General features: G+C 41.4%; 2 protein-coding genes, 1 long non-coding RNA gene and 3 other non-coding genes across 9 annotated transcripts; 2 read left to right on the forward strand and 4 right to left on the reverse strand.

The window, feature by feature from the left end:
* The first annotated feature begins 643 nt into the window (after positions 1-643).
* On the forward strand, positions 644-11,663 carry ctps1a (CTP synthase 1a). Of its 2 annotated transcripts, none has more exons than XM_008421294.3 (18): positions 644-936; positions 2,522-2,703; positions 2,769-2,939; positions 3,898-3,998; positions 4,116-4,232; positions 4,414-4,497; positions 7,159-7,239; positions 7,314-7,465; positions 7,551-7,683; positions 8,159-8,247; positions 8,327-8,421; positions 8,515-8,577; positions 8,672-8,715; positions 8,800-8,896; positions 8,972-9,027; positions 11,105-11,201; positions 11,272-11,416; positions 11,491-11,663. In XM_008421294.3, the coding sequence occupies exons 2-18, from the start codon at positions 2,535-2,537 to the stop codon at positions 11,561-11,563; spliced, it is 1,767 nt and encodes a 588-aa protein (XP_008419516.2). In that variant the 5' UTR covers positions 644-936; positions 2,522-2,534; the 3' UTR covers positions 11,564-11,663. The 2 variants fall into 2 exon arrangements, with proteins under 2 accessions (XP_008419516.2, XP_008419517.2); XM_008421295.3 differs by lacking the exon at positions 644-936 and adding an exon at positions 1,536-1,559.
* An 86-nt stretch (positions 11,664-11,749) lies between these two features.
* On the reverse strand, positions 11,750-13,516 carry LOC145553645 (uncharacterized). Of its 3 annotated transcripts, none has more exons than XR_014089701.1 (6): positions 13,379-13,516; positions 12,672-12,861; positions 12,550-12,587; positions 12,333-12,384; positions 12,056-12,125; positions 11,750-11,906 (listed from the first exon to the last, which is right to left on the reverse strand). It is a non-coding gene; the product is annotated as an uncharacterized LOC145553645 (long non-coding RNA). The 3 variants fall into 3 exon arrangements; XR_014089700.1 differs by having other exon boundaries at positions 12,812-12,861; positions 13,379-13,512; XR_014089699.1 differs by having other exon boundaries at positions 12,550-12,861; positions 13,379-13,515.
* Positions 11,960-12,030, reverse strand: LOC145553932 (small nucleolar RNA SNORD99). Its single transcript, XR_014090003.1, has one exon. It is a non-coding gene; the product is annotated as a small nucleolar RNA SNORD99 (small nucleolar RNA).
* LOC145553929 (small nucleolar RNA SNORA44) lies at positions 12,169-12,296 on the reverse strand. Its single transcript, XR_014090000.1, has one exon. It is a non-coding gene; the product is annotated as a small nucleolar RNA SNORA44 (small nucleolar RNA).
* LOC145553922 (small nucleolar RNA SNORA16B/SNORA16A family) lies at positions 12,636-12,772 on the reverse strand. The gene has a single exon (XR_014089993.1). It is a non-coding gene; the product is annotated as a small nucleolar RNA SNORA16B/SNORA16A family (small nucleolar RNA).
* A 1,561-nt stretch (positions 13,517-15,077) lies between the features above and the next one.
* rab42a (RAB42, member RAS oncogene family a) lies at positions 15,078-25,354 on the forward strand. Its single transcript, XM_008421298.3, has 2 exons — positions 15,078-15,776; positions 20,531-25,354. The coding sequence occupies exons 1-2, from the start codon at positions 15,409-15,411 to the stop codon at positions 20,970-20,972; spliced, it is 810 nt and encodes a 269-aa protein (XP_008419520.2). The 5' UTR covers positions 15,078-15,408; the 3' UTR covers positions 20,973-25,354.
* Positions 25,355-26,507: the final 1,153 nt, after the last annotated feature.

The following is a 26,507-nucleotide window of genomic DNA, read 5'->3' on the forward strand; positions in this document are numbered from 1 at the left end:
TATTCTTCAGGTTCCAATAATTTGGGGACTGTTACAGAATGAGAATGAACACATGCAATGAGAACCTCTGTTAGGTAAGTAACAAGTACAAGTAACTAAGTCTGCCCTAGTCCCTGGAAGAAAAAAGTAACAGCTTAAAAAATGTGCTGCAGCAGCAGCCATAGGATATTTAATTTTGTCTATTAGAAATTCATTACAGGCCCAAACACAATCATAAAGACTCAGATCAGCTGATTATTTTGATATAAATATAACTAAATTTTGACACTTTATTTTTTAAATGTGTAACTTTTTAGATTTAGGTAACACAAAGTATGTAAACCAATAGGCACGAATGGAATGTATTATTCTTTTTCAAATCCAAATAAAAAATAAAATTCACATCACATGGTAATATTATGTAGTTCCGATATTTTACACTGTCGAGCTGCACCGTTTGTCTCTTTATTACTGTCCTTTATTCAGAGAAACGAGAAGCTAGCAGTGCTGCAAAATCTCGGTCATTCTGCTCTAAAACTTAACCATGTGTTCCTGGCGCTGTTCCTGATTAAACTCATAATTACGCTCCTCTGTTCTGAATAGCTCTCTGACAGCAGACGGCATGTCCGTCTCCTATTTCTACCGGAAGTAAGAACTATAATCGTTTCCACAGTAACCCTCCCCAGGACAAGTGTTCAGAAAACGTCCTCGTGTAATGTTAGTTTCGAGGTGGCCGTGAAGGCAGCATAGGACTGTCATCAGTGATGTAGCAGCCCGTATCGTGCTTCCAACACGTGTTGAGAAAATCTGAGGGGTCGATGGCTCTATGAAGAGGCACTTTTACGAAAAACGTCAATATTTGGGACGTGAAACTGACTCGGCGGGTAAAGGTTTATTGAGCCTCTGTGTAGCTGTTTATTTCTTAAAGTAGGACGCCATCGTTGAGGATTATTTTCGGTAAGTTGAAATGTGATGCAGTCCAGACAGGTTTGTTGGTTAGCTTGTATCAAGTTAGGTTACAATATGTACTTGGGTTAAGCATCCGGTTAAAGTAATACAAATATTTCCAAATACGTAAATTGCCTAGGCAATTGTAATTCATACAGTTGATGTTCTAATGTGCTACACCTCTCTTAACACAGCAGAGTTTGTAACGCTGGTGGGAATGATCTGTGTTTTAACTTGCTTCTTAATTTGAAAGCAGTGTACACTGCACTAATTCGTTTGCTAGACTTCAGACGGAGCTATCGTTTTGTCTTTTATGACTTAAAACATTTGCGTAAAAGCCGTTTATCAGCATTTCTCACTATGACGCTATAGAGCTACTGTGAAGCATTGCTAACGTGTACCCGTAGCAAAAAGCTAACTGTACTGGCGGCATTAGGTTGGTCCTGCTGGGATATATTCCTCCACAGGGTTAACTCGAACGAGCGGTTTGCCTCGTTTTCTTTATAGTGCGTGACTCTCCGCCCTTCAGGACTGCATCGCAAACGCAATCGAGCGCCCCAAGCCTGCCCAACTTTATGCCGGGAAAATGCCGCATCAATTTAGTTCCTGCGTTATCAACCAGGAATCCGATAGTTGGTATTTTTTCTTTATCTTTATGCTTAAGCAGCATTATTTTTGTTTTAGAACGTTTTCCTTGCCTTTGTTTTGAGCTTTTTTGGTTTTAATTAATTAATTAAACCTTAACCGGCAAGAGAGTCTGGTAATAAGTTACTTATCTCAAAACAAACGATTAGATCTGAACGAGCAGTAAGATACAAAGTATTAAGGCTGAACATTCAAGCTAAAGACGTTCTGGGGTCCGCTTTGGTCCCTCAGATTACATTGGAATCTTTGAAAGTTGTTTATGAAGGTCCGCTGTTCTCAACCGTTCAAAACAGCGTATTTTCGTGATATTGATCATCGTAGTGCTCTGTAAAATGCAGCCCAGCACAACAGCAGCAAGTAAAACCCGACAACTCAAAGTTCAAATATTGAATTCTTACTGAGTCCAAGCTATTTCATCAGATAAACACCAGTTTTCAGTCGCTATTGTTAAGCATTACTGTACCTTTGCCTCACTAAATCAAAGGCATCGTATTTGCTAATTCTTTTGTTGTCAATTTGTGGGGAATAAAGACGCTTAAATACCTTTTGCATTACGTACTTACGTACTCCAGGAGCATTCAGATATTCATTTACTTATTGGGTGGCAGAGACTTTTTTTTTTTCAAAATGACTATAATTTCGTCAAAGCAAATAGCAGAAAATTGAAAGATGCTTTCCTGGCATATTTTAATAGATTGGTATAAAAATGGTAAATGGATAAATAATTTAATGAAATTAAAGTACATTATTTTAAAAGCCAGTTAGTGCTTCAGAGCTTGAGACGGTGTCCTGAGCAGCATTAGCACTCACTTGACCTAATGTCTGCCCAGTCTAATGTTCAATAAACGTACTTTGTGTCATTGGTGTTGTTAGTGTTGTGTCCCAGAGCTTGCCTGATGCTTTTAAAGTACCACGTTGGAATGAGAACCGTGTCTTATTCCGTCTCCAGGCAGTAAAGCACCATGATGAAATACATCCTGGTAACGGGCGGCGTCATCTCAGGCATCGGCAAAGGGATCATCGCGAGCAGTGTGGGCACCATCCTCAAGTCCTGCGGCCTGCATGTGACCGCCATCAAGATCGACCCGTACATCAACATCGACGCTGGAACCTTCTCACCGTACGAGCATGGTACGTCTGCGAGCCCGGCAGTTTACCGCTGTGGCGTACGATTGTCTCACGTTGTCCGTGTCCAGGTGAAGTGTTTGTGCTGGACGACGGCGGCGAGGTGGATCTGGACCTGGGCAACTACGAACGCTTCCTCGACATCCGGCTCACAAAAGACAACAACCTGACAACCGGGAAGATCTACCAGTCAGTCATCAACAAAGAGAGGAGGGGCGACTACCTGGGCAAGACCGTGCAGGGTAAATGAGTCCACATTAATCACTGTGCCTAACTCTGAAAGCTTCAAATATAAATATGCACGCAGTTATGGTTCTTGCAGGAATGGGCAAGCCTCTGCTTCTGCCCACTCCAACTAATTAGAATTCAAGCAGTTATCTGATGGTTTTTTGCAGCAGCAGAAAGCAGGTAATGTAGCCTACCAGTACTCAACAAGCAGTAAGAGAAACGTATTCCACTACACATACATATAAGTAGTAGAAAACTTGCTCAGCTGCTTTTTCAACTGACAGATGAGATGCATTTTATTTTCTAGATATTTTGGTGCCCCAAGCCTTTGTGATGCTGCCCTGGGCAGCTGCCCATAAATCCTATTTCAAAAACTGTCACTGTCCGCATGTTTTAAAAAAAAATATTTAAGAAAATGTTTTATTATCTCAAGCATGTCTGAAGATTTTCAGTTTTCTGTGTTTTTTGTATTCAGGAAGGTTTAAGAAAGCCATTTTGTCTTGAATGTTAATTTAGAAATGTCCCTCTCCATCATTTGCTGAATAACTTGTACAATGAGGCGACGGTCTCTTGTCATCAACCGGCTGAGCGATCAGCAGAATTCCTGCATGTGAAACCTTAAACACGTAGACTAAAAAATGTTTAACTTTTGTTGCTGTCGTGAAGAACTTTCACCTTTGGCTGTTCTTCGCTCCCTATGTGTCGGGTTCATAATGTTCTGCGGTGAACAAGGTAACCCTCCATGGCAAAAAGACTTTTAGGTAGTTTGATGAATCTTCGTTGCGTAATATTGACGCATTGAAATTTTCAGATTAAACGAATGAGTTAACATTGACAGCCCTGGTTAAAACTTCATGTTAACTCCTACCAGTCTGTGGTTATGAAATATTAACATGTTGCTCACGATCACCATGTTTTGATCCTGATCGGATCTGGGCTACGCTAACGTTCCTGCTGCACTTTGTTTTCCAGTGGTGCCACACATTACAGATGCCATCCAGGAGTGGGTGATGAAACAGGCCAAAGTTCCCGTCGATGGTGATGAAACAGAGCCTCAAGTCTGCGTCATAGAGGTAAACTCTGGTTTGCAGCTTTTGGGTTTTATTGCAGGGACTTTGATAACTGTTTCTGCCTCCGGAGTTAAAAAGCCTGTTGGGAGGGTTAATCCTGATCTCTGTTTGCGTTTGCAGCTTGGAGGAACTGTCGGCGACATTGAGAGCATGCCCTTCATCGAGGCGTTCAGGCAGTTCCAGTTTAAAGTAAAGAGGGAGAACTTCTGTAACATCCACGTCAGTCTGATACCACAGGTAGGATGCAAACCGCTAACCACCTCACGCCATTTCATTGGGAAACCTGCTGCTCACACAACCCACTGCTTCTTCCTCGTGTGTGTGTGTGTGTGTGTGTGTGTGTGTGTGTGTGTGTGTGTGTGTGTGTGTGTGTGCGCGTGTGTGTGCGTGTGTGTGTGTGTGTGTGTGTTGTGGACAGCCCAGTGCAACAGGAGAGCAGAAGACTAAACCAACACAGAACAGTGTGAGAGAGCTGAGGGGCCTGGGCCTTTCTCCTGACCTGGTGAGTTTACAGAAGCATGTCCTCCATTAGAAGAGTCCAGGTTACAGTACAACAGTTTTTGTGGCTAGCCACGTTAGCAGCAGCAGTAGTTTGAAGTAGGGCTGGTGTAATCAATTATTTTAGTAATCGAATAATCTCAATTATTCTGACAGGTAATAGAATAAAAAATTGATAAAATAAAACAAACAGTTAAAGGTGGATTTGTCTAGGGGAAATGGTTGTTAGGTCAGTCACCCTACATTGTGCTAACAGCAGGGCTTAAAGAGCTCCGGCCGGGGGCCGGATTTCCGGCTTTTGACCAAACGGTCCGCCTCAACCAAACTGTAGTCTCCGGGCTTTAAGAGCTCCGTCTGGGGGCCAGACTTTCAAGCAAAGCGAGCATTGGACCAAACAGCCTGCCTCAACTAAACTGTAGATAATAGACAAAGATGTCTGCCAAAAAGAATTCTAGCTCCCGTGTTCTTGACCAATGACTGTAAAACGGTTTGTAGAAAAGAAGCGCATGCATTCGGTTCAGCAATTATATCAAATGCAATATGAAAAAAGATGGAGTTTGTCTCACCCGGTAAAGAAACACGTTTACTTGAGAAAGGAATTAAAAACAAGTGGCGCTGGGCATGGCTAGAGGAAAGAGGACAGGAAGTTGGCGGAACTTTTTCCAAAAGGGAGGCGCTGGGATTCCTGTGGGGGGCGTTTGGTCGAAGGTAAACTTTACACCTTACAATCACAACAATACCAGTTTAGACTTTGAGCAACTTGGTAAAACTGTATTTCGTAACATTAAATCATGCCTGGCTGCAATTGTATCGATGGCAGCTCTTCTTCTATTCAGTGTTTGTAGCTTTAGGCGCATCTCCGCTCCAGCTAGTAGCTTCACCACATCAGGTCAGCGTTACACCGGCTGACATTGTAGACGCCTGTGATTTTTATGTTGCATGTTCTAAATTACTTGCTAAAACATTGAAAGGACTCTTACTTAATGTTGAGGGATTTTTGCCTGTAAGGCAAACCTTTAGGGCACTGACATTTTTTTACATTTTGTTTTGAGTTGAAATGTACTGAAGTCTTATTTAAGTTTCAGTGTTTAGCTTGTTAATTGTATTGTTAGAAGCAATTGTTGCACTATTCAAAGACACTTTTTATTAAACTGGCAATAGCAACGGTATAGTTAATTTATATCATAACTATAAGTTTTTTTATTTTAAGGCGTGTAACAGCACTTAGTATTCATCACATAGGTGGAAGTAAGAGCGCAGTGCAACATAAATAATCATCAACACATGGCGCTAAAACCTAATTTAACGAAGCTTGGAGGCAGGTAATTTGCCTCGAGGAATCTTAATAATCAAGGTACTCCATTTATTTGATGAATCATTACGGCTCTGATTTGAAGTTGAACTGGATTTCTTCTTCATTGGTTGTCTGTTTTAATAATGACCCCCAAACTCTTGAAGGCTTTAAAGTCAGAGAAAGTCCAATGTCTCTCTTCTGGCTTTCTTTTTTTTTTTCCTCCCTTTCTTTTGTTAAATGGAACATATCACCCAAAAACACATTTTTTCTGCCCTTAAACACATTTTGTTGTGAACTTGGAATCTCTTAAGCTGCAAAAGAGTTTAATTGAGTCTCTCCTGGTGCAGTGTAGATATCTTTATATTCTGTTTGAGTCATATTTTTCAATTTATTCCGTTTCCTCTATTCCCTGTTATGTTTTTCAAACTATTACAGTATATTATATTTTTATATATATTCAGAGAAATGGGGCATTACAACAGGAATCGGTTCTACTTATACCACATAAGTCACATCTGTGTAAATCAGATAAAGATGAAGAAAAACTAACACAAAACAAGTAGTGCATACTGATGAGCAGGGCATTCAGTCCACCTCCTACATGATTTATTCATATTTTCTTAACATAGCCGAGTGAGAAAAAACATGTATACATGAAGTGAAAAGATAAATGAATAAAATGAAAAAATTAATAAAATAAGCTCAAGAACAAAGGGTTAGGGGTGTTTATTACACTATTTGCTTTGCAACTGCCAAACAAGGTCAAGGACTTCCAGCTAACCAGTTTCACAAATCTGCCATTTTTATTTCTGGCAGCAATTTTTTCGTTCAAGTTCAAAACTACTAGTGGATAAGTCAGAATGTTGGGTTGATTGGTCGATTGACTCCCAGCAGTCCAGCTTGAAGGATTTGAGGGGTCAATTCCGTCTTACCTATGGAAACGGTAAACTACAGAAGCCAGACTAATGCAAAAATCTTTTTTCACTAAAAATCACATTCCTATAAGCAGCAAATTCAATTAATTTCTAAAATCAATTTATTGCCTTGTGTTCATGTCAAAGAACAACATGCCCATCGAGACACAGCCACAAATTTTCATAACAATGTTCCATGGCTGAAACCTGCAACGTTGCCTGAACAGTTGAAGCGTTGTAGACCAGCGGTGCTGATTCAGGATGACAGCAGGTTCTTCATTAACAGTCATTTAGTCAGAGCAAAAACAGCAGGTCCAACACTGACACAGATGTTTTAGAGATAAAAGGTCAACCAGTGTGACTGAACCAGCTCTGGATGAACTTCTCTAGCATTCAGTTGTAGTCTAAGCCTTTCTCAGGACATCCAACCTCATCTTCGCTGTCCCACCTCTTCCAGATCATGTGCCGTTGCACCACCCCTCTGGAGAATTCAGTGAAAGAGAAGATCTCCATGTTCTGCCACGTAGAGCCTCAGCAGGTAGGTGGAGCGCTACGGCCTGAGTCTTTGTGTTCTTCTGCGGTTCTAAACCTCTCCTGTCTCCGTCTCTGCAGGTCATTTGCGTCCATGATGTCTCGTCCATTTACAGAGTCCCCCTTCTGTTGGAGGATCAGGGCGTGGTGGGCTACCTGAGCAGCCGACTCAACATGCCCATCGAGACCAAGTCCAGGACCATGCTCACCAAGTGGAAGGAGATGTCAGACAGGTGGGCAGTGGGGGGTTCTGGAGGAGTCTGGGTCGCTGTCTTCAGAGAGTCAGGTGGTGTACTGATGCTGATGGTGTGGTTGCAGGTCCGACAGACTACTGGAGCAGTGTTCCATAGCTCTGGTGGGGAAGTACACCAAGTTCTCAGATTCTTACGCTTCGGTTATAAAGGCTCTGGAACATTCTGCTCTGGCCATCAGCCACAGACTGGAGGTTAAGGTGTGTTCACTCCCACTGTGAGCCTGTCATCACAATGAGGCTGATGTGTTCACTTAAAGTTTAGATGTTTGCACTGGTTGGCTTAAATACATGGATATCATGAAGCTTACTGTATTCAAACATACTAGTGGGGAAAGTTTAATCTTTAGTCAGAAAAGTTTCCTCTCACTCCTGTGCTGCGTTCCAGTTAGTTGGGAAGTTGAAACTCTGCGCTGGGTTTAGGTTGATCATCCCAGTTCTGACTACAGCTGGATCGCAGCATCAGGTTGATGTTGAGGTGAACATGGGACTCCATTTCGGCTCCAAGTTCGTAGGAATTGGTCAAGGATCAAAAGTCAAATCAAATAAAGTATATTTGATTGAATTGGATTTTCCCAGAGCCTGCTGTAAAACATCTCACACAGCCCCTCATTGTTGCACCTGATATGACAATCCCAGCCTGGACTGTTGTCTAAATGGTGCCTCTTGTTTTCAGTACATTGATTCGGCATCTCTGGAGCCGACCACCCTGCAGGAGGAACCGGTGAAGTACCACGACGCATGGCAGAAACTCTGCAGCGCTGAGTGAGTTTCCTGCATTAATCTGCAGCGCACGTAGCTTCCAAGTTTAAAGGATGCACATTTAACGTCCTCCTGTGTTTAGTGGCATTCTTGTTCCGGGGGGTTTCGGTGTTAGAGGAACTGAGGGGAAGATTCACGCCATCAACTGGGCCAGGAAGCAGAGGAAACCCTTCCTAGGTGAGAGGTCACTGACTGACTGGACCATCCTGTGTCACTGATTTATTAGAACAAAACACATTGAACTCTGACTGACTGGTTGTTCCTCTGCAGGGGTCTGTCTTGGAATGCAGCTGGCTGTGTGTGAATATGCCAGGAACGTGCTGGGCTGGCCAGGTATGACTGGTGGTATCACATTTTATAAAGTCAAACTTTTAACCAACTTTGATGGCAACTAACCCAATAAGCTCTCATTCTGTGTGACTTGTAGATGCTAACTCCACTGAGTTCGACCCAGAGTCAAAACATCCTGTGGTGGGTTTTCCTCCTGTTCAGCAGTAATCTCTGGCTGCCTCGCCTCCTGTGGATCAGACTAATTGTTGGCTGTCATGTTCCCAGGTGATCGACATGCCAGAGCACAACCCTGGGCAGATGGGCGGAACCATGAGGCTGGGGAAGAGGCGGACCATTTTCAAAACCAGCAACAGCATTATGCGTAGGGAGCCTCTAATTGCTCGTTGTCGGGTAGCTGATTATTGTTGCTGTTGCTAATGACTACTCTGTCCTCTAGGGAAACTTTATGGAGACGCAGAATATGTGGAGGAGAGGCACAGACATCGCTTTGAGGTAAAAACCACAGCAGTTTTACTGTACTAAGTCTTTTCTGTGAGGTGGCGCAGCTTTGATGCCTGAAACGTCTGTAGAGAAGTTGTGGGTTGTGGAGTTATAGCCAGGGGTGAAAGTAAGGGGGTACGGCAGGGTACTGCGTACCCCTAAAAGATTTAGTGGGGGCAGTACCTGCAAGAGAGGGGAGCGACTGTCTGCTGTAAAAAATCAGTGGGTTCACTGTGCAGCAGTGAGTTCACCCACTAATTAGCCGTGACTGATTAGTTTTTCAAGAACAATCTAAAACAGACTTAAATCAGTTAATAACTTTTTCCCCATTTCATATTGTTTCTGAACTCTTCGTGCTTTGCTAGAGCAGCGGTGCAACATGTCGATCGTCGAAGGTTTTGAGTCGATCTCAGCATTAGGACAAACTGAACGCAGCCAGACGCTGAGACCAGCACGTCCTCCTCTGACTCCTTATCAAAACGTTCATAACTTTATTAAAGAACCACAACAAAAAAATCAATAAAACGTGTTCAAATTAATGATTCAACAACAATAATAATCTGTGATTATTGTTTCAACAAGATGTTGCGCAATTCTGTGCGTTTCGGTTCCATTACCAAAATAACTAGCAGAGCAGGAGTTTAAAATGAACTAATCAACCACCACTGAGTTCATGAGGCTTATTAATGACCGCAAAATAAATATCAAGCCTGCAAACCTAATATCGTAACGGACTGAATGTTTTTAACATAATCTCATAATCTGGTCGGCTTGTGGAGCGCAGGAGGTTGCCATGTCAACGGGTGTGCTTTAATGACAGACGAAGAGCAAAAATGTGCGAGTGGTTTAGAGTTGATCACCTGTTCAGGTTGTTTTACCTTTGCTGTGGTGCATCACAGTCGTAATTTATGAACGTTCAATAAACGACAAAATTGGACTAACTATCTCGTTCGTTGTGATTATATGTCATTTACAACAAACATCAAACACGGTAAATGTTTCATTAAGTATCTAACAAATAAATGGCTTCTACAGCGATAATTGTGTGAAATTAAATTAATTGTCTAATATAAAAACATAGTGTGGTTCTGTCGGGCTCAGAGTCTGAGAGGCTTTTCCTTTACCAAACAATTTTGTTTTTTGCCTCTTATTTAGTGGAAATATTGATGTTGATGAGATTTTCTCCAAAATAATAACCTTTTTCAACCTTTATAGCATTTTATAGCTAAAATGAGGCTCTAACATTCATAAATAACATTGAAATAAAATCCAGTCCAACATCTGGTTTGAGGTGATTCCTCTGGAACCTGCTGGAGGAAAAATATCCCAACTTCAGAAGATGATCTTTAACCTAACAGAGCTCTGTGGTTCCTCCTGTCAGTATGAGAGTCAGGATGAGGAGGCGCCATGTTAGGAAGAGAAGTGGAAGCTGCAGGTTCTTCAGAACAAACAGTTCATGATGCTGGGCTACTGATCATCCCTCTGTCTGGACACAGGAACATATAACCAGTTTAAAAGCTAAAATGAATGGTTATATGGTAGACATGAAAAACTGGGATGACTCCATACCATGATGTTCAGAGTTTAGGTCTCATGGCATCTCAAGGAGTCAACATTGCAGCCAGTGGGCTGAGGGAAATACAGCTTTATTTTGTTGCAATTCAAGAGCTACCCAACTTTTATATATATATATATTTTTTTTTTTATTTTTTATTTTTTTTGTCGTACCCCCAAGAAATTAAAACTTTCATCCCTGGTTATAGCCAGGACTGGAGGGATTGTGATATGCTTCACTGACAGACTGCTTTCATACTTGCATAATTTTCAGATTTTACCTTTTCTGTCAAATCTGGACGTGACAAATCCAGATTTGACACGTCTCGCATCTGTGACATAAAAGTCAGATAAAATGCAACTTTTGTCATTGAAGTTTGAAATTACAGACACTTTGAGAAATCTGAATGGTCAGGTGGAAACTTGCACAATCTGGCAACACTGTCTATAAACAGAATAGTGGAGTGATTTTCTGTTCAATAAGCACTTGAATTGCCCATTAGTTTTATTTGACAGTACACTGTCTTGTTTTAAGGTCAACCCTGAACTTAAGAGTCACTTTGAAGACAAAGGCTTCCGCTTCGTTGGACAGGATGTGGAAGGAGAGCGGATGGAGATCATAGAACTCGATGGTAAAACCTAAAACCTGTTCGGTCAGCTCCAGCTGTCTGGTTCCAGGTTCTAATAGCTTGAGTCTTCCAGATCACCCGTACTTCGTTGGAGTGCAGTACCACCCAGAGTTCACGTCTCGGCCCATCAAGCCATCTCCTCCGTACCTGGGCTTGCTGCTGGCAGCTGCAGGGAAGCTCCAGGGTTATCTACAGAAAGGATGCCGGCTGTCTCCACGGTAACCCCACAACTTTTCTGCTCATTATATAAAAGGAAAAACAAGCTTGCAGTCTGAAAGTGTGTCATTTTCAGGGACGTGTACAGCGACAGGAGTGGCAGCAGCACCCCGGACTCTGAAATATCCGAGATTCCCACTTGTTACTGATCCTGCATGAACTTCTATACTGGCTGTGCTGTGGCAGCTGCTTTTAGTGTGAACTCTGTATGAACTGGTCAATAAACTCATCCAGTACTGGAGTGATTCACCCGTCCTCCTGTGGCCTTACTGTAAATATTGCTACATGTTTTATGTACATCTTTAAAGCATGTAGAGAATCAAATAAACAGAAAGTATTTTCAGTGATTTTTATTCCAACCCAACATCTGACAGTTTTACAGCATTGATTTCACAACCATTTGTCATGGATTCTTTGCACATTCTCAAAGCAGCAGCTTTCTGAACTCCTGGCCTGCAGCTGGTCTCCATGGTGATCTTCTCACACCAGCATCTGAAACAGAAACTTTTAGTTCTGATACAGTATCTAAATGCACTAAACATTAAGTCTGATCTCAGTCCCATATCCGCAAGCTTCATCCAACAGTCTGCTCACTTCAGAGTCATCATCGACCAGACATTACGGAAGGGTTTGGTTCATACCTGTAGAGGACAGAGCTAGCGCTCACTTCCCAGTCAACCTGGACACCTTCTGGAAAAGGTGGACAACCTTCTGAAAAAGTGATGAAGAGTCAGTGGTTCTGACCCATCTGCTGACCTGTAGGACGGTTGAGTGGCTGCTGGAGGCAGAGGGGCCTCAGCAGTCAAAGACCACCCCATGTTCTCGCATGCATTTGGAGAACCATGAGCCACATGCAGCTCAGATCCTTAGGATAGCATGCTGCTGTTAGCCAACGGCTGCAGAGCTCAGAAACATTACCTGGATCTGTACAGTCCATCCAGCTCATGTTCACGTCAGCCAGGGTCGTCACCTAAATGCAAACACTTAGGTCAGTTTTTTAATAAATCACACTTCCATGTGTTTTGTGAGACTTAAGGCTCAGTAAACAAAAACTCAGTCAGATCAATAATCAGTGAGGGCAAGTTTATCATCACAGCCTGGACTGTCAGCCAGAGCAGCTGGTTCTGGGGCTCACCTGGACCTGCATGTGGTTCCCCCAGCGCTGACCGAGACCTGATCAAAACGGAAACATGACGTCACAATCTGACCTCTACAGACACCAGGTGTCCTTTCCCTTAATGTTGCTGGAGCAGTTACTATTCAACTGAACAGCGACCGTCGGTGAAAGATTTCATCTGGGCTTCCTGTTGACCGACCGCTGCTACAGCAGAGCACGACCGGCTTCGATAGGAGCCTGAGTGTTGGACCGGGATGAGCGGCTGCCGTGCAAAACGTACCTGGGTCCTGGGTCCAGATCCATAACTGCAGAGACGGCAAAGACTGCAAGCTGCAGGTAGAGCACAACAGTCAGATCAGGCTAGTTCCACATGCTAATCCTGACTAATACAACAACACTGCAGATAAACTTTGAATTTAACGACTCAAACTGAAGGTGTGCTGAGGATTGGTAATGAATAAGGGGTTTTTGTCAGGTACCGGAACTGGTAAACGGATCTGGTTGTTGCACGGCAGGGAAAATGAGTGAAGCACGACACCTCCTCGCGTGAGAAATGAGCAGGCCGGAGCACGTGGGTCAATGTTAGCAGTCATGCTATAGCTAACTTTAAATTAGCTACCCTAAACATGTCTTAACTCTGTTCAGACATCGACTGCAATATTTATAAATACAGATGAGAAAAAATCTTTAAAATGTAACACTCTGCAACAGTGAGGTAGCTTCTTCTGCTAGCTCTACCCATCTTGCTCATTAGCTAGCCGCCTGCGCTCAATATTAAAACACACTTAATCAACTAGTTGCTTTTTAACGTTCAGCATAATGTTAGCTAAACTCAACAAGGTCTTACCAGATCTACAGAACCGCTTTTTCTTCTTCTGATTTTACTACAGCACTACTTCTTTCGGGAGATTCTCAAAGAAAGAGAAGGAAACGCGCCGCCTCCTCTGCTTTTATACAGGCTGTTGTCTCTAACCGATTGGCCGTTGTAGGTCACATGACCCAGAAGCATTATGGGATATGTGTTTTTGTTTGAATTTATCAAATAGCTGTCTTCCTGAGGGTACCTGCTAATCACGCCAGTGAAAAGAATAGTTTGGGCGCAGGGATACCTACGCACCAGTTGAATTAACTTATAATTTTAGTTGTTGACGGAAATGCAGAAGTAGATAGATAAGCGAAAAAGGCCCTGAAGTTATTAACTTAGACCTTCCTCTGAGCATGTGCGGGAAAAATCTGTCGTTTAAAACAAAAATAATTAGGATGTGGCAGGAACAACAGGGTAATAATGACACCTGTAGCAAATAACATCCAAAAGACCATGAGGGTTGATAGTTGTAGGGATGGAAGTTGGAGAGAAGAAGTAGTAACATAACGTCTGAGAACTGGCCTTACAGGGTTCTGTTTTTCTTAAAGGGAAACATCAAACGGGGGCTTGTAATTACTGTAATCAGTTAGAAACAGCAGAGCATGAACACATAAACAGAGGTACATCAATGTTTAAAATCAGTTCTAAGTAGAGAGAAAAAAAGTACTTTTATTACCCATATTTTTTCTTATTTTACCTATTTCCTCTTCAAGGCGGCGCCTGTTGGACTGCAAGGCCTCAGCCAACTATCCCCCCTCTCCCACTTCCCATGTGGGGTGGATGGTTGTACTGGAGCTGCAATTTTGTTGTCTTTATGACAATGACAATAAAATTCTTCTGATTCTGCTATTTATTATCCTTATGAGAAGATGTGTCAAACTCTAGTCCTCTAAGGAATCAGTTGTTTTTTTTATGTGAGCCTTTTTAATTGTATTAAATGAAAAACATTTATTAAAAACAGAAACCGAAGAAATCACATTTACTCTAAGTATATACAGACATGTTGATCTCCTCTGCAGCTTTAACAGCCTCCAGTCTGAACCTGCAGCCTCCAGCTCAGCCTCCTCTCTTTAGGCTGTTTGCTCCGTTCTTCTCCATCAGGTTGGATGGAGACGTCTGTCAGCCATGTTCAGCTCTCTCCAGAGATGTCCAATCAGATTCGTGTCTGGACTCTGGTTTGGCCCCTTCAGGACATTCACAGATTGGTTCTGAAGCCTTTCAGAAGTGGATATCGTGTGCTCTGGAGTCGCTGTCCGACGCCCCGGTCTGAGGTCAGGACGCTCCTCAGCGGGTTTTCATCCAGGATGTTTCTGGCGTCACACCAGGCAGTTCAACTTTTGTCTCATCAGACCTGAGAATCTTGTTTGTCCTGTTAAGAGGTCCTTCAGGTGCTGTTTGGTGAACTCCAGACTGGTTGCCATGACACTTATTGAGTGGCTCTCTGGCCACAGAACGTGTTGTCCTTCTGGAAGTTTCTCCTCTCTCCACAGAGGAACGCTGCAGCTCTGACAGAGTGACCATCAGGTTCTTGGTCTCCTCCCTGACTGAAGCCCTTCTGCTCTGAGCTGATGGCTCAGTTCAGAAGGCAGCGGCTCCAGGAAAAGTCCTGCTGGTTCCAGACTTCCTCCAACTGACCAGCAATGGAGGCCACTGAGCTCACCAAGCATGCAGAAACTGGACTTTCCAAATAATAAAACACAGCAGTATAAGGTATCGCCAGCTTTTATTGCCAGTAATAGTTCGATCAGCACGTGACCACCACAGCAGTTTTAATCTGGGGGTGACATCAGTCTTCAGGACCGCGGACAGCTCCGGCTCTGAGCTCAGAGGTTTACCAGCAGAGGGGGAATAAAGCTAAAGCAGTGTTAGCATCATGCTACAGGTTTCACATAAAGGCTGAAGCTGGTTAATACTTCACTAATACGCTCTGTTAACAAGCCGCCTGGCCCGCTCCGTCCCTGCTCCTGTTTCCGGTCTGTGTCTGTGGAGTGGAGCAGAGGTAAAGCTGTCACATGATTGCTGCGGCCGCTCAGCAGCAGCAGCAGCAGCCGGGGCTCCGTGGAAAACACACGGCTTTGTTTCCCACCCAGCATCCCCCCCCACACCCGACACACACACACACACAACACCTCCTCCACCGCCGCATCTCTGCCGCTAGTCATGCCATGGATACTTTGTGGCAATACCAGTTCCGAATCATCCTGCTGGGGGACTCCACCGTGGGGAAGTCGTCGCTGCTGAAGCGCTTCACGGACGGGATTTACAGCGACGTGGCGGATCCCACTGTGGGGGTGGATTTCTACGCCCGCTCGCTGGACATCGAGCCCGGGGTGAAAATCAAGCTGCAGCTCTGGGACACGGCCGGACAGGAGCGGTTCAGGTACGACGGGGATCAGATCTGATGTGAACGCTGAGCCGCGACGCAGCAGCCATCATGAGCCAGGTTTAGGTTCGATAATGCGGGCCTGTGTGTGTGGCAGCTCGCCCTGTGTGTCATTTTTCACCCAGACCGTCCCTCTGCCTCGGTGTGGAGAATCATAACGAGGCTGTGAGGACAGACGGCCCGGCCGGGGGAACAGCAGCAGACACGCAGCATTTCATTCGCGGATGATGGGGAGTCTCCTCTTATTTAGGCCGCGGGTTGAATCCCCATCCTCCCGTCCCACGGTCTCCAGGGCAACGCCAAAGTCAGAGCTAATCTAGATTTGTGTAACTATTGTAGCAGTCAGCCAGCTGTTGCTGTTTGTGATGCTTGCTGGGCTGTCGGACAGAAATGACTCTCTGTTTTTAAGAAGCAGCTTCGCTCTTAGATCTGCTTTTCCTTTTGAAGGTGTTTCCCATCAGGCTTCACTCCGCTCAAGGATGCCACTCGGTTTTTCTTTTTATGTAATGTAGTTCACCCAGAAAAAACAGAACTCATGCTGTTTGTTTTCGAGAAGTCCTCATGTGGCAGTTTTAGCTTCATCTGCGATTCTGTAAGAAAACAAACAAATATAAATCTCATATTAAGCACCTTTTGTTGTGCAATTATTAATCATTTAATCAAAAGAATACTCCTCAGAAAGGCCTGAGATTTTCACATGTTGATGTTAGGATGGCTTTTTTTTGCTGCAGGTGCATCTTTTGCTACAAAATGAATGCTATTATTAATTTTTAGGCAAAAAAAAAGTTTTTCTTATTTAAACAAAATGAACTGTTTATTTGCATCTTTCCAGCCATTCCTTGTATTGTGTTTAAAAAAAAGGCTGACATGGTTAAATGAAAAACAAAATCTCCGTAAGTAACAATTTTTCATCTGGTTAACTGATTAATTATCAGCATAATCAGTTACTAACATAATCATTAGTTCCAGCGCTGGTAGAAAGATTTTTATTCTCCATCCAATCTGCCTGAGCCGGAGTTCTCAGGCAGGACGGGTTCAAAGGTCAGTCTGCAGATATTCACAGCTGGTAGAGTCAAAGCGTTAGTTCAGAGGAAGGTTCCTCTGTAAGGTGCTGCCTCTCGGGAAGGCTGAGTACAAATGCAAGCCACAATTCTGAAATGTATTATTTGAGAGAAATGTTGAGACTACATCTCATTTTCCTTCCACTGTGTCATAAAATCTCAATAAAACATATTAAAATCTCTGGTTATTATGTGACAAATTGTTGTCAAAGTTCAGCCCAGAAACCAAAATGTCATAGTTTTTTCCCCTCCCACTAATTAATATTATATAGAGACAAATCTTTTTTTTTTGTCTAAATTATGTACCTAAATTCATCAAAATATATTTCCAGAACGTCTGGATGTGAATTTTAATAGCAGATGTTGTTTTGATTGGGTGGTCCACATGCCCATGCTGACCTTGTGACCTCAGCCAGTCATCACACATCCTGTACATCATGATTCACTCCTGCTATAGGACCAATGCTTTCACACACCAGCCTTGCTCTTCTTCCCCACAGTAAATAGTGTGTGGTTATGCAACATACACACCAACACACACACACACACACACACACACACACACACACACACACACACACACACACACACACACACGCACACGAGTGTGAGTGAAACAATGACTGGGGCAGCGTAGTATATAAGGTACTCGGGGACCCTTGTCTCCTATAGGTTCAATACGGATGGTAACCGTAGCGTCTATTCTATGCGCCTTATAATGCGTATAGAAAAAGACTCATTCTATGCCTTATAGTGCGGAAAATATGGTACTTGTTTTTTCAGAGTCACCCTTTGATAGAAAATGTGTTAACCTTTACATGAATGATAACAGGAAGATCCATCCACTTTTCCAAACTGAATCACTGTTTGTTTTTATGACCAAATTCCATGTTTCATTTCTGCATTTAACAGACAGTGAACTGAGAAAGGCTTCCGTATTGTGCTAGACATTTTGCACCATTGCACATTGACATTTTGATGCATTTCTATCTTATTTTTATTTAAAAGGGACAGTATCATGTCAAACTGACTTTTTTAGCTTTAGATCATGTTATAATGTTTATTCCCTGATCAAAAACATACCTGGAGTGTTACCTTGATCCTTTCATGCATTGAGAAATCCTTTAATCTCCATGGCAACCATTCGGCTGTTCAAATGGCCTAACCAGCCTCCACTATTGCTAGCTCCTCCTCTGAGCTGCAGTTTCTGTCTCAGAGTAGTCCTCCCTGTGAGTCCCCCACTCAGCTCCTTCAGACTAGCTAGCAGCAATTAGCAACACCTGGTGGAACTGTAAATCTGCTGAGCTCATTACAGGAGATACTTCTCAGAGCAAAAGAAATAAAAAACTTTGTTAAAGAGTTAATAGAGGAGCCATGTTTTGATGACTTCCTGAAGGCGGAGTTTTAGAAAGAGCAGAGGTCCAAATTCAAGGCCTTAAATAAAAATATAGAAAGTAAAATTTCTATGTCATATTGATCTATAGGAAACATTTTTACAACACCTGGCAGTAATAGAATTACTTGATTGTGCTATAAAATGTCATTATGTGCCTTTAATTGAAGGAAATTATCCATCCATGCATTGATATCATTAATACGCTGAATAAGGGAGTGTACAGGAAGTCAGCTATATTTATTGATCATGCAACCTGCCCAGTTTGAGATGAAGGGTTGAAGACCACTGCTTGGTTCTGATTCTCTGGTCTCCCTATCAGTAACCATGACTGATGCTAACGTAGCGCCTTATCCAGACGGCCTCCCAACATGTTGTTTGTGTTGCACTTCTTCCTGTTAGCAGAATGCATACATCATATCACAGGCACATTTATTGATGTCATTCTTAAACTATGAACCGTGGTAGTGTTGCATTTAGCGTAGCACATCTGCTGTCATCTTACATTGTGTAAATGCTGACTCAGTAATCGCTATAAATATCAGGAATACAGACTAGGAAGCTGCTGAGAACTGGAACATGCCATAAGGAAACTCTGGTGAAGTCACACATGCCGCATGTAGTGTTACCATGACAGCCAGTTCAGATGGTACAGCAGATGGCAGTTGAACTACACACTGTTATGAAGTGCTTACCTCGGTGAATGTGCTTTTGTTTTATTTTCAAATTTGAACCCACTGGAAAAGCTTTCAGCACAATTACTTAGTATTAACAGCTTTCCATAGAGTGACTTTGACCCCGTCTTAAAATCAACGTGTCTCCATAACAACCTGTAGAAACTTTAGATCCTACATTCTCCCCCACTTTGGGAGTGTGTCCACTCTAGTGGTGCTCGGTGGGTGTCTGTCTGGGTCAATCAAGTTTGCTTCTTGCTGAATTATGTAGAGGTCTCAGTTGAAATCTGTTTTCTTTCTCCATTTTCTGTTTTTCTACCAGAACATTAATTTTGCTTTGCGACCTGATAACCAGGAAAGGCTAAAAGTTATGGAGTATGTGTGAGGATGTTAATTTTATGTCAAAAAGAAAAGACTCATTCTATGTTACATTTATTCAGTTTTGTTTACTTAGTGTATAATGTGCTGGTTCAAAAGAAGTATTGTCTGAAGGTACTTTACAAAGTAAAGCCAATTAAATCCAGTCATATAGTCAGAATAAAAGCCAAGTACATATATTTCAACTAGTTATCAGTGTCATCAGGTTCAGTTTATTATTCAAATTTGTAAAATTAATTTTGTCAAAGGAAACTCAGCAGATTATATCATGTCATCGATTTGTAGCGTTCACTCCTCCTGGACAAGCATGTAGAGTTGTGTCACTCACTGCAGCAATCCTTCATATTGAGCATGTAAACGTAGTGACAGTAGAGAGGAAAAACTCTCCTTTAACAGGAAGAAACCTCCAGCAGCACCAGAACCAGGCTCAGTGCGAGAGGGCATCTGTCCCGACCGACTGGGAGTAAACATAAATGACCTGGTTTCAGAGCAGCGGAATGGAGAAAGACACAAAAACAAGACTGAGTCCACAAAAACCTATCAGAAAAAGCAATGCCAGAACCTTCATGTAGAAAAAAACCTCCACTAACCCACAGTGTAAACAAAGATTTTATTTCTTAATATAGATAATTATCCCCACTGAATAAACATTCTCTAATTAGAGGTTGGATTTTTCAAAGTTTGTCAGTGTGAGATCAAGCCATCTTTATCAGAGCTGATTAAGAATTTCCTTTGAAACCCACACAACACAGGCTGATTAAATCTTTTCATGCAGACCTTGTAAAATGGCTTCCAAAATCTAATGAGCTGACCTACAGCTTGTCTCTGATAGTGTAAAATATTGAGGGACTGGTGTGATCTCAACCAGCTCTAGACCTGACTCAACACTTGATCTGACAAGAACTTTAACCTTGAATCGGATTGTATCTGGACTTCTCAGAAGAGACATAAATCTCAGACCTACACTAAAAGCAGGATTGATAGTGCAGGAAATGTATGTCTCTGAAAAAATGGAGCTTAGGAAACTATTGATGTGGATTCTGCACAACTTTAATTTGTCTACTAGACAATGTGACTTTTTTTTCCAATTTCCCTAAACCCCCTAGCTCAAATTTCTGACTTTCTTTCACTCATCTTAGGAGAATGACCAGTCATTTTCTAGAGCACACCAACATAAGCTTTGCTTTGATGAAGAATACATTTGTTCTGAGTTATGAATTTATCAATAATTTCTTTTTTCTCTAGGTCTATCACAACATCATACTACCGCAACTCTGTTGGGGGACTGCTAGTCTTTGACCTCACCAACCGCAAGACCTTTGACCATGTGAAAGAATGGCACAAGGAGGTGAGCGAGCACATCCTGCCCCACCACATGGTCTACATTCTCATCGGCCACAAGAGCGACCTCAACAAGGACCGCAAGGTGAGCCGGGATGAGGCCGAGCAGCTTGCCGCCGATCTGGGAATCCGCTACATCGAGACGTCGGCTAAGTGCAACAGCAATGTGGACCGGGCGTTCGAGCTGCTGACCAGAGATATCTTCGAGCTGATGAAGATGGGGGAGATCGTTACCCGTGATGGCTGGGATGGCGTTAAAAGTGGCCTCACTGCAAAGGTCCTCTACCCGGGTGATGATGAAGAGGAACTTGCAACTGCTTCCCCGGAGAAGGGCTGCCACTGCTAACTGTTGATTCTTTGTGTTCATAAACTGTCCCATCGCACTGAGATCTCACCTCGTCTTGCAGCCGTCCATAAAACCCAGACCACTCTGGGTCAGCACCCTGTGATGTAGCCACTGTTCCTTCCTTACTTTGTGACTTGTGCCCTTGTCTTTGTTTGGGTCACTCTAAGAGCTGGGATTATTGCCAGACTGAAATGTGCATTCCAGTCTTATTGGCAGGTGGAATCTATGTAGTGAGACATAACACCAGGTGCATAGAGCCTTACCCAATGTGAAAAACAGAACCCAGCCATATGCCCTTCTCTGAGTACAGGAGCAAACGGACTTATGATTGTAAGGTCTACCTGTCAAAGTTTGTGCAATGTTTTGCCTACACTCTGTTGTAACTCGTAGATAATAAAAACTATAGAGATGGTGTGCAAAGAGATCACAGGAAGCTGTTGAAGTTGATAGTGTAAAGAGACACAGCATACTGCAATAAGTGTAAATCGGTGTGCTGCTCCTCCTGTTATTGTAAACTGTGTGCACTAACACCAAACCGATTTTAAACCTTTAATCATCTTGTAAATAGATGCATACCATCAGAATCTGAGGATATTTGTAGTTAAGATGTTTACATGCAGATAGACCATGGTACTAAGGTTAGTGGTTCCATTTAAGGCATCTGTAATTAACACTAGTAATAAGAAAGATGGACACTAGAGGTATTAATGTCTCACTAAGAATTGTTTGAATTGGTAAAGGAAAATAATTTTTTTATTTTTTTTTTCTATATGCAGTCACTAACTTAGGGTAGGATTGATAAAACTGTAACAGTTTTATTTGTACAGATGACACTGAGAGGAAACTGGAATCATGGGAAAATTGTGAGACATGCTGTGAGACTTGTTGTTCCCACTTGTTAAGTGGGAAAAACTGAAGGTTTGGAACGATTTTCCAACCATTTTCATCTTACAAAAACACAAGAGTAAGTAACTCAAACAAAAACTCCTTCAGCTCTCTTTTAAGCCCTTTTTGAAAGTCACAGTTGAAAGCGAAAGGCTTTATAGAGTGTAGTAACTTCAACTTTCCAAGTGCAGACACTGGTAGTGTTAGGTGGGTGAATTTCTCATTAGGCTTCTCCCCTTCACCCTCAATCAAACTTGTTTTCTGTCACTTGTTACATGGCTACAAAACTTTTCCTTGCTCTACTTATTTTTAAAATTTTTCTTTCAATCATCATAAAATTAGCGCATCTTTTGTAACATTCAAGTTGTAAGTCAAATCTTACAGCGTAGAGATTAGGTATCTTCTGTGGGTGGATCTGCACAGTTCTGAGCTGTGACACAAACTCAGTTCATGTACTAAAAGGTGTGAATATAAGCTAATTATGCTGAATAAAGGACATATTAACATTGATATATTCAGGTTCGCAAGCTAACAGGTTGACAGTTAACTATTGCATAACTAGCTTCTACTGAACTGCTCTTCTCACAGGAATAACATCACGCAAAGTACATAACAAGCTGTTATTGTCTCAGCTTTGCATTCTAATAAAAAGCATGCTTTAGGAGCCGTGAAAACTGTAGGTCTGAAAAGGTCTTTCAGTGCCAACCTGGTGTTTCCCCTTATGCCACCTTTGAGTTTTCATGTTGATAACCATAAAACATTGAGCTAAAGACAGAACCCCAGCTCTAACGCAACTCTCAACCTCAAGAACATCAACATGTGACGTTCAAGTTCATGCCTCTGTTTTGGGTGTTTTTTGTCATGGCGGTGTTGTACTGCCGCCTATAGGTCTGGCATGGTTACTGCAGTGTTTTGGATAATTTTCATGACTTTTAAATAATGTCATGTTCATCAGAATTTTTTTTGAATCAACCTATATCTTGATAAGGTCTAAGATAATATTTGATGGTTCATTCAGGTCTTTTTCAGTGACTGCTATTCTGAGCTGTTCTTTGAACTTGCTTGCGTTTGAAAGTGATTGGTGCATGTTTCCAAACAAAAGTCTATCCACTGTGTTCTTCCTTTTAGTTTGATGGTCTATCTAACAATGACTGCTATGGGATCAATTCTTTTAACTTTAGCTTTAAGATAATATATTAGCCAGCCAGCTACCAAATTAAAAGGTTTGTTTTCTACTGCTTTTTGTCTTTTGCAGACTTCTGATATATGACAAATAAGTGTGCTAGTATACTTCTGGGTCTATTTCTCCGTGTGTGAGGCTCAGGTAAGATGTTTCTGCTTCAATTCTTCAAGGTAAAACTGACAAGAAGCTTTCTTATAGCGGGGAGTGAACACATTCTTCTTGTTAAATCTTACAAGAGGAAAAAGTTAAATGTTTCATCAACATTTAAAATTGTTACTATTAATGTAATCTCAAAATTCTCAAAACCCAAACTATGTCTTATTAGTCAAGGAGGAAGATGATTTTTGCACCTTAATTGTAGAAAAAAATATTTATTTGTTGGGAGTTCTAAATTATACTCTAAAATATATCAACTTACTACTAAAGTTACTAGGGGTGAATCAATCACTCAGGCCTGATTTCCCTCATTTTCGGAGATCAGTGATCGACTGATACTTACATATGAAGCTGATGTTGTCCACTGATCTTAACTACCTGGGTAAAGGTCTAAAAATCAGCCACTGTTCTCCTTTACTCTGCCACAAGAGAGGTTTGACTGACAGACCGACCCACCATATCATGTCTGCATGTTTGCAGTTAAGGATAGTTACTTTACTGTTACCAACTCAGCAACTTTCTTGCTATTGGAATGGTCAAGGTCAGGGTTCTTAAAGATTGGCAATCTGCGATCAGCCAGAAAACTGCAATCGGTGCATCCCTAAAAGTAACCCAAAACTCATGACTAATTTAACCACCACTCTTTCTTTTACAATGCCATACTCAGTGAAGAGTGAAATGTAATTACAACAAAGCTGCAGCTGCAAACGTGACATGCAGCCTTCACGGGTTTCAGCCTTCTTTTGGACTAAAGAGGTTTAAAACAAACAGCCTGATAACGCAGAACTCTTAACTTAGGAATTGACTCGTCTTCGCTACCTACTAAACCTCCACCACCAAACACAAGATTGCCAGACATTTATTCTGTTCTATAATATAGAATATTTAGTTAATTCAGCATACAATATATGTTATAGCACAGTGTAAGATAAGGACGATAGTATGCTACATCTGCAGCATCCCTTTATTTTTTACTCTTACACTCAAATTCACTTTTCTATATATTTTTGTTCATGTATGTTCTGAGTGCGCAGGAAGACTTTGTCTTACAGGTTCTTTGCCTTGATAGATTCAATTTAAATGAGTATTTCTGACTATGCTCCAGTTATTACCTTTTCCCTTGTCTCCTCCTTTATACAGGGTCAAGCTGATCATGATGAATAACATGCTGTCATTCTTTACTGACTCCATCATTTCAGTCTACTGCTCTTTTTACCCAACTGTTCAATTTATTAACCAAAGCAGATAAAGATGGCTGCCTTTTTAACTTTCTTCAATTTTGACTCAAATGCCTCTTTAGCCACCAATGGGAATCAACTAAGCGTAACATTGAAAATAACGTCTCAAGTCGTATTACTACATTAGGTGTGATGTAGGCGATGCAAATCATTGTCACTTTCCACTGCAAACCCAGCTTCTCTTGTCAGGTAATGTGCAGAAAGAAGTTATGTTTTTACAGAAATCTGGATGTGTGGCTTTGAAGTGTGATCTGAGAATATTGTTGCGTATGTGTGGGGGCTGAATCTAGAGATAGAGGCAGCCTTACATTGCAGCATATGTACTAAGTCCAAGGACGAGGACTGGAGAAAAAGTTGGAACAGCATCTGCTAAACCATGCTAGTTAGGTTTTGAACTACACTTCATTTTCAAACTGATTAATCTACATATACATATTAATTTAAGATCATCTTAGTTATACAGTTAATAGTATTAACTGTATAACTATTAGCTGAGGAATCAGTTTAGGAAGTGAGAACAAGAAAGTGGCTCAGTCAGATTTTGCTAAGGCTAGTTTAGCACAGCTGTTAGCTAGGAGTATCTTTTCAGATTCTATAATGTCACTTTATTTTAAAGTTGTTGTTTTTTCTGGTAACAATCACATGTTTCTTAATTGGTCACCAAACTTTATTTTCAGTTTGCACAAGGCTTTGAAGAAGAGAAAATGTTAAGATTCTCATATGTTGTACAAACTGTTTGGTCTAAATCACTTTTCATGATAAAGAAAATGCACCTGTGGAACTAAATCACATAAACTCTTCAGAGGTTAGAATTCATGACTTTACTTTTTTTTTTTAATTTGTCACTTATAAGATTTTTTTGGGGTGATGTAATCTCAGTGACTGATAAAAGAATGAATAAATAGATGTTCAATATATCATATTTGGACTGGTTACTTGTAACTCTCCGACACCCACCATCACAAACACTCACATACACATGAGTTTGCATGTCAGTCTTAATTAGAACTTTCTATTAACTTGAGTGGCCTAATCCAAACCCTAACCTTGCCCAATACTGGTGTATATCTACTGCCCTGCCTTTCCGCTTAGCCTGTCTAGTGGACAAATCGCATAAATCATCCAATATTAAAACTAGACTTTTGTGTATGTAAGGGTTACCATTCTTATGAAGGTATGAGTTTCAACTCTATTATATTCATATATATAATTTATGTGATATTGTGGCTTACAAAAATATTCATACACATTGAATTTTTTTCTGATTTTTTGTTACATTATGACCACAGGGTATTTATTCTATTGGATTTTTTGCATTATCCAGCACCATCAATACTAAACAACTTTTTGCTGTAATTACTGCTGCAAGTCTTTTAGGGATATGTCTCAACCAGCTTTGAATGTCAACAATTTTTTCAAATCTCTCTTCACAAAATAACCTGGAGTGGACATATCATGCTTTAAAGTCCTTCTTTTCATATGTAAACCATTCACTTATAAAGTAGCTTTGGTCTGAATTCCACAGAGTCCTCGTTTATCCCTGGCCTGAGGCCAGAGCAATTCGTTGTGCTGCATTTGTCTTTTTATGTGAATGACAGATTTCATGCCCTGCTTACCATTATTATATTGGGTTTTATTGTTTTTCAGTAAAACTTGCTACTAATTTGATCAGTCACTATAAAGCGGGTGAATAAAGATGTCAATAGATGCAATCACTTATTTTATGTTACATTTAATTTAATATTTTTATTTGTCCTTGTTATGTAGAAATCTGTTTTAACTTTGACATTAATGGATGCTTTACCATTTATTTTTCACAATTGATTTGTGAAAGCAATGAAAAGGGTAAAACATTCAAGAAGGTGAATAGATTTTACAGACACTGTAACCTCAGTTAAAATAAATACGCAGTTTCAATATACTTTTTCAACCCAATAAATCACAACATGCTGTTTTATAAACTAGAATATAACGTCTGAGAATTGGTGCTGAATTTGGATTGAAAAAATACAGGACAAACAGGAGGCCATTTGTGCTTATGAATCACAGATCACAAATACTGTATTCCTACTA

Source organism: Poecilia reticulata, chromosome 11, assembly GCF_904066995.2.
Source record: "Poecilia reticulata chromosome 11, P_reticulata-male-v2, whole genome shotgun sequence".
NCBI lineage: Eukaryota > Metazoa > Chordata > Actinopteri > Cyprinodontiformes > Poeciliidae > Poecilia > Poecilia reticulata.

Bases quoted from the DNA above. Each gene is read 5' to 3' on its own strand.
- ctps1a (XM_008421294.3), top strand. From the start codon at position 2,535: ATGATGAAATACATCCTGGTAACGGGCGGCGTCATCTCAGGCATCGGC. The intron at 7,240-7,313 runs GTAGGTGGAGCG...CCGTCTCTGCAG, and splicing joins GCCACGTAGAGCCTCAGCAG to GTCATTTGCGTCCATGATGT. The intron at 8,897-8,971 runs GTAGGGAGCCTC...TCTGTCCTCTAG, and splicing joins AACCAGCAACAGCATTATGC to GGAAACTTTATGGAGACGCA.
- rab42a (XM_008421298.3), top strand. From the start codon at position 15,409: ATGATTGCTGCGGCCGCTCAGCAGCAGCAGCAGCAGCCGGGGCTCCGT. The intron at 15,777-20,530 runs GTACGACGGGGA...TTTTTTCTCTAG, and splicing joins GCCGGACAGGAGCGGTTCAG to GTCTATCACAACATCATACT.